At 41.5% G+C, this 7,853-nt stretch overlaps 1 protein-coding gene across 1 annotated transcript; it reads left to right on the forward strand.

Moving 5' to 3' along the window:
* Positions 1–6,339: 6,339 nt before the first annotated feature.
* On the forward strand, positions 6,340–7,499 carry LOC119908572 (the record flags this gene model as incomplete). The annotated part of the gene is made up of 3 exons (XM_038726359.1): positions 6,340–6,655; positions 6,798–7,076; positions 7,417–7,499. Coding segments are annotated over 3 exons (678 nt in total), but the record flags the coding sequence as incomplete, so codon positions are not given.
* Between the last annotated feature and the right edge of the window lie 354 nt (positions 7,500–7,853).

Genomic DNA, 7,853 nt, shown 5'->3' on the forward strand with positions numbered 1-7,853 from the left:
CAGTTTCACGTCTCTGTGTACAGAAGAACTCATATTAATTCACTTTCAGTTAACATTGTTGTTGACATATTTGTTGGGATGTGCAGGTGGTTGACTGATTCAACCATCTGACTCCATTCATGTCTCGGTCCCCGGGTTCCTGGCTGCTCCAACCACCAAACCCTAAGCAACCCCCTTCATCCCTCCGTTCTCGATCCATTCATCATAAATACTCCTCATTATCCGAATAAACTACCTTTTTATACCGCACATTGGCATGGTGTTTGTTAGTGAAGTAGAACCACCTCCCTCCTCTTGTCCCCTTCTAGTAGTAAAACTTTCCTCTGGGGGACCTCTAACCATCACGCCTCTGTGATGTCAAAAATTGGATGTCAAATAATTTTCTCCCGTTGAACTCAGACCCTGGGGCCTCATGTATAAAAGTCTGCGCAGATTTCATACTGAAATGGCATACTCACATACTCACAGAAAAGTATGGATGTACAGAAATATCCACATGTATAAAACCAGGTATACACCAGGTCCTGCGCACCTTTCCTTTATACATCCCAATCAACGTGAAATTGCACATGCGTGAGTATTCCACATACCCCGCTTTGGCTCCTCCCATAAATGACTATGCAAATGAACATAAATATGCAAGAGTCACCTCCTAAGGTCCAAATAACAGCAGCCAATCCTGCTGCAAAACACGTGAAAAAGAGAAATTTCACTAAGTGCAAGATCAAGGTGCTGATCAGTGAAGTGGAGGCGAGAAGAAATATTTTATTTGACGGTTTGAACTCTTTGATGAGCAACAAACGCATAGGTGGAAATCACAGGGGGGTCATGTCCCCCTCTTAAAAACCATCAAATAATATAATGATATATGCTTAAAATAGTATTGTGTAAATAGTAAAACAACACAAACGCAAACAGGGTAATTAAAGTGCGTTTTAAGTTTTAAAACATTTTGAGTCCCCCCTCTCTTGCCTCACAGTGGTTTGGTCCACTGCCTGCTTTCTCTCCCACAGGAGTCAGGGGCAGAAAACCAGTTCAAATCCGTCAGTAGTTTGGAGCTCCAGTAATGTTAAGCAGGCTTCAGGGCTGTTTTATGCACTTTAAACATGGGATCAACTGATTCTTTTGTCTTTGATACAGATGATGCTGAGTCATAAATAAATTAATCATGACAAAAAGTTATGATAACCAATTATTATGAGCCCACTCAAATAGACCGTTTATTTTCGCTTACTCTGCTCTGACCAGGGATTGAGCAGTGTCAAATATCCAATTTTCTGCCGGTGACATTGAAAGTTGCAAACAGGCTGCGCCCTGTTTCACGTGTGTGCACAGACAGTAACCTCATGTCACAGCCACATGCAGAGGCTGAAACATGTCTTAGGTGTGTGGAGGTTTTTCAGGAGAGTGAGAAGATGCAACGCTCACTACATCTGCAGAGAAACACACAGAAAGAAACGCTGTGGATATTGTAAAGCATGGACCAGGTAAAGCAGCACCCAGCTGTTGGTGGCGATGTCATTCAGACCACGGTGGTCTCTGTCTGTAATTAACAACAAGCCTTCTCCACACGCGGCTCATCTGCTGCTGTGAAAACGGAATCACGGTGAAAAGTAAGAAACGACTTCTTTGAAATAAAACTGCTGCTAAATAAAGTCAGAGCAGACAGAGAGAGACGACAGGTGTAGGTGTGTGCTTGTGTGTCTGACGGGAATAGCAAGGTGAGCAGATTACTGTGGTTTGTGATCAAACACAAAAATAACTTGGAGAATTAAGAAGAATTAAAATGGTGTGCAATTTATTTTCTGCTCTTTCCAGTGAAAATTTTATTTTATAATCAATGTTTCATTGTGACCATACAATTGAGACCAGTGAGAATTGCTAACATTTATACTGATGCGGATGGGGATCCTATTAAGATAGATTTTTCCAATAAATAGTTTGTGTGTGCTGTCAATTATAGTTTTTGGAAAGAAATAAAATCAGAATCGGCCAAAACAACTATTGCTTTGTGTTGTTGGCCAGAAAAATAGTAGTAAGACTTCTCTCTGTGTACACGTATCCTATACAAGTACAGTTTTGGCTGTATTATTTGTGTCCCCCTCAAAAATTTCTCTTGAAATATTTTATATTTATTGTATTGTATTTATTGTACAGCCGGCTCAGAGACTCTCTCCTCTGCGCTCCGGGAAGCTGATGAAATATCTAGCGGACATTGATTTAAGATTTTGGCACTAATTTGGCTTATTTTATTTCCGCAATTGAAAGGTGCAGTAAGGAATAGTTATGGCTCACTAGCGCCAGCACAAATAACACTGCTGGTTTGAATGTTTAAATGATAAAGTGATAACGTGTGATATGAAGTGAAATTAAATATGTGACAGGCATCATTATCTATTCCTCTCACATTCAGTTTTATTTTGATATTAAACCACTACATACATTATCAAACTTTTTTTGTGTAGCCTATCAACAACGGACATAATTAGGTTTTTGATTGACTACTTCATTTGCATCTGCACAGTAACAGGAGTGGAAACGCTATTTTGAAACATTTGGTGAGTTTTGGCACTTTGGAGTTCACTGACAGAGCCAGACAAAAGTTTGCGGAGGGTCCGCACATTCTCACGTTATGTTCATTTTTATCTCATCTCATGTCTGCGTGAAAACCAGCGTACTTAACCTTTTTTGTGCATAGGTAGCGTTTATACATGAGGCCCCTGGTCATTGGGTCCCAGCAGATGGCAAAGCAACTGCTGCCATCTGCTGGTTCCCTAGTGGATCATATCAGGCCTGTTGAATTTCGGTGTCTGTTTGAACAGGAATTTAAGTTTTGAGCAGCACACCACAAAGCTTGTGCAATCATGTTATTACCATCTTAGAAATCAAAAAATCATGTAAAAATATGATCAATGTTAACTTTTAAGGACACTGAGACCATTACTGCTATTTTAATTTATTAAGCGTTTTCTTGGTTCATTGTGTACTTCTGCAAAGGATTGAAGGACTGCTATGATTTCGAGTGGCCTTTTATTGTGGCCAGCCTAAGGCACACCTGTGCAGTCCCCATGCTGTCTGATCAGCATCTTGATATGTCACACCTGTGAGGGGGATGGATTATCTCGGCAAAGGAGAAGTGCTCACTAACACAGATTTTGACAGATTTGTGAACAATATTTGAGATAAATAGGCCTTTTGTGTCAATAAAGAAAGTCTTAGATCTTTGAGTTCAGCTCATGATGAATGGGGGCAAAAAGTGTTGCATTTATAATTTTTTTTCAGTGTATGTATGAAAACGGTTGTGTTTTGGATCATACTCACTCGTGAGTTCAAGTGAGCACCCGGGGGTGATTTATGTGGAGATGATTCAGATAATTTCAGAGACGATTCACGCATCACACAATTCAACTTCTATAATTGTGACAAAACGAGTGCAAACAGCTGCTGACGTCGAATTATTGCATGACTGAGACTGAACAAGCTAATAAAGAAGGCTGGCTCTGTGCTGCTCCGGAGCCCCTGGAGTTGGTTGTGGAGAGAAGAATGTTAAATTAACTGTTTAACATCATGGACAACACTTCACATCCGCTGCAGAACTTGCTGGTCGGGCAGCAGAGCGCATTCAGCTGGAGACTCCTACAACTCCGCTGTAGCAAGGACCGTTACAGGAAGTCATTCCTACCCACTGCCATCACAATACAAAACTCTCCTCTGTGCGGGGAGAGGAGACTGAAGGACTCGTGACTGATAAAGGACATTACATTATAGTTATGTTTATTATAGTAAACATCATGCTCAAAACTCTCAGTATTTGCAAGTGATAAATTGCACATCCTGAACATGCGCACAGTTGCTACCTACCAACCAACCAACCAGGTCCAGTGAAATGTACTGATCTCTGGGGACCTTTAATGCTAGGACAGGTATAGATCCAGATTCTGTTAACCCACAGGGAGACAATCCTATACCTGACCAAACCAGCATTCCCCTCCCTCCTAGGAACAACGTTGATAAAACTGTCAACAAAAGTGGGCTGCAGCTATGTCGAACAATGGGTCTGTACTTCGTTAACGGGCCGGCTTGGGGGGGGACTCCTTTGGTCACTACACACACAGCTCTCCTCCTGGCAATTCATAGTTTTCATGTAATGTCACATTCCTAAGAAAACGCTCCCTTGGAGGGCAAAAAGAAGGGAAGCAAGTGATGTTGTGACTGTTACTTTGAGTTTGTTACTTTTGCGTTGCCAAAATGCTGGATGGTTGTGCTCTCGGATGCACTAATCGACGAGGAGACAAGCCTGGGCTGTGTAGGTCAGGGATTCCCTACAAGGTAAACGTAAACATTACCGCAGTCAAGCGTGCCCAACACTTGCAGTTTGTGTCCATATCTATCTTTTTCTGGAGTTGAGAGGTGATCCAAATAAAATGTAACGGCTGAAGTCTCTCTCAGTTCGAACGCAAGCCTCACCTTCTCCTGTTTTAGCCCAGGCTAATGGATTTCAGAGGACGCTTTAGGGTGGTTCAACCAAACAGAGCTGTGTTGAAAAGACATCGAGGAAGGCCCAGCCATTTACGGATGGAGGTGCTGGCTTTTGAATCCATCTTCTGAGCTGTTGTTGAGGGGATGTCGCACAACTTCAGGGGTCACATCAGACTTTGGTGTAAGGTGAACTTGTAGGACCAGACCTTGAATTTTCCAGGGAGGAACTCTATAATCAAACCATTTCTACTGTATGGGAAGAGCGGGGTCCTCCCAACTATGTCTGAGAATTGAACTAGGCCAATTCCCCGTTTTTAATTAGGATACAAAAAAGAGCAAATCAAATCAAAGGCAAGTGACCTGAACTCCTACCATTCGTAGCTTTTCACTGCCAAGAGGAGAACATAGAGAGTCGTCCCCTCAGGCAGCTGGTCCTGAGGACAGCCCTCACACAATCTGGCCCAATCAAATTACATTAACTACTGGACATCTAACACAAAAACTCAAAGCAAACTTTAATGCTATTTAGCTCTAACAAGCAGTACACGGTGGCAGACTATCTGAGCAATGTGAGCGATCAGAAACTGAGGAAGACAGTAACTATGTAGCCTACAGACTCTGTGACCGCAGCTTGGCCACAGAGACTGGCCGACACGGGCAGACCGGCTGCCCAGAGAAGACAGACCGTGTCAGCTCTCTGCCCACTTATGAAGAGATCAGAATAAAGTTCTTTACAAGAATTAAATGTAAACTCTGGAGGTTTTACCCTCTAATGATGACCAGAAAAACGTCACAAACACAGGAGATTTTCTTCAGGCCTTGTACCTCTTACCATTTTCCTTCCAGCTCGATGGCTTTGTACTTATAGTCCATGTTTGTCCTGCTGATGAGAATACAGCCCCAGTATCTCTCTGTTTGTTTGTTGTCCAAAAGCATATCCATGTAATTGTATGTTTAGGCTCAGGCTGTGACGTGCACTGACATATCTCACGGCTTCTATGGCGCTGACACTATTTTCTCCAAGTAGATGGTACATTCTATTCTGGTCAGAGAGCGTTTCAAAATCTGGGAGTTTGACCTTCACCTGTCTGTTCATGTGTGCTGTCAAACATCACCATGGATCCTGTCTGTTTTCTAATAAACACTATCTGAAGAAAACAAGTTGCATCATTGCAAACATTTATCTTAACTAACAATCTTCAACTTCCTCTTCTTCTTTTACGAAGGTGAAATGCATCGTTGTCACAGATACTCAGTGTGAACTCTGACGGCTGCATCTCATATAGCTGATGAAGAATCTGGGGTCTCTGTCAGTCACTGTGGATGAGAGAAAACTACATTTCAAAAATGTTTTGCTGTTTGGACGTCAACAAGAAATTCAGAGAGACTGAAATCTAAAACAGAATAAAGTCACTATGATGAAGTGACATCATCCTAACCACAGGAAGTAGCTGCAGCGTCTCTCTACTAAAGCACTAGTTTAGAAACTCAGACAGTTCTGAGCACGAGAACAAGAGACAGAAGAAGGAGAGACTCAGAGAATCATGATGGTTGAGTTCAAATGGATTTCTTTATTTCTTACAGCGGTGCTTCAGTTTACAGGTAAGAATACATATATCACATATATAAATGGAAGGAACATTGTAAAAAATAACTTGATCAATATTATTAAAGATTCTTTATTAGCTACATTTGATTTAACTAAGAAAACCAAATCTGTTGTTTCTAATGTGGTGAGTTTAGTGAACTCTTGGAAACTAAGGATAAAGAAATAATCGTCACTAACTATGAACATAACAGACATTTTCTCATTTCACTTTATTTTTCATCATTTTCTCAACAGCAGCAGCTGAAAAACTTCTCCTCTCCTTCACTGTCAGAGTTGGAGATGAAGTCACTTTGCCTTGTGAAAATGTGATAGACGGTCAGCAAGAATGTGAAAATACTACATGGCTCTTTGTTGGTTCAGGAAACACAGCAGCAGTAGAGCTGGTTACACTTGGGCAGATTGGTGAAAACGCCAAAGCTAAATCAGACAGACTGAGTGTTACAGAGAACTGTTCTCTGGTTATAAAGAAGGTCACAGTCGAGGATGTTGGTCGTTATTACTGTCAACAGTTCATATCAGGACAACAACAAGGTCCAGACTCTCTGGTTCTTCTGTCTGTTATTATCAGTGAGTATTTCCATCATAATGTTTTCAGCTCAAACTGTCTTGTTAGAACAATATACTGAAACATTACAATAATTATGATCACAGTGATGAAGTTAACTTTACTCTTGTTGTCTTTCTCTCACAATATCTCCATCTTCACCAGTGACTGAACGTAAGGACGCTGATAAGGTGACGTTAAACTGCTCTGTGTCGACACATGAACGTTACCGTAGACACACAGTGAAGTGGCTGTATGAGGGTAAAGATGTGGACAAAGATAACAAAGACATGAATACATCACAGTCTGACTGCTACGCCACTGTGTCTTTCTTGGATTCTCATTTTGTTAACAAATCAAAGTCTAACTTGAAGTGTGAAGTGACAGATATTTACTCTGGAAAAGTGCAGCTGTTCACCTTCAGCCCTCAGTCCTCAGAGGAGAAAACAGGTGAGAATATGCTGAGCTGTTTATTTGATGACTTTTTAAGATGACATCATTCCTTCTCATTTAGTGACAGCAGATGGTAAACATGAGGTATTGTCTAAATCAACAGTTGTTTGTGTGGCCATTGTGGTAAAAGTAAAGTTCTCAATTAAAAGATTTGGATAAAATATATTTAAAAAGACATTCCGACAACTGAGTAGTGTGTTCTCGTTCAAGTTACGTCCTGTACTCCACAATCCCGCCTCCATAGCCACCCCGGTCCAGGTCCTATCTGTGCCCACCAGTTGAAATATAAAATTCCTACTCACGGATTGGGCGAGTTAAACTGTCCGCCCAGGCCCGAGTGATGTTGCGTTGGCGGGCACTGGCTGCTACAGTCGGCTGGACTCTCGTCTCGGTCGCGCAGGCTCTGTCCGGTGAGGTGAGGTGTGTGGCGTTCAGGGACAGTCATGCAAGTACATAAAATAAACTTAAAGGTGCTATATGTAAGTTTTTCAATGAGATTATTGTCAATGGGCTCAAAACTCACTTCTCAATGAAGAACACACCTGTTTTCTCTCTTGCTTGCATCAGCCACTATTCTGCTTTTAATGCCCCTTTAAAATGTAGATGCATGTTTACAGTGGTGGTCTTGGATGTTTTGGGGATCTGGGCGAACTCAAATAGCCTATATAACAACCGTTAATGTTTATTCTCCTGAGCCCTTCTCACACATTACAAAACATTTAAGATGCTGTGTTTTACAAGTGTAGGCCTACTGTAGAAGTAGAAATT

This window comes from Micropterus salmoides, unplaced genomic scaffold (assembly GCF_014851395.1).
Source record: "Micropterus salmoides isolate LMB-PRFRI ecotype aquatic unplaced genomic scaffold, ASM1485139v1 Ms_hic_scaffold_18, whole genome shotgun sequence".
NCBI lineage: Eukaryota > Metazoa > Chordata > Actinopteri > Centrarchiformes > Centrarchidae > Micropterus > Micropterus salmoides.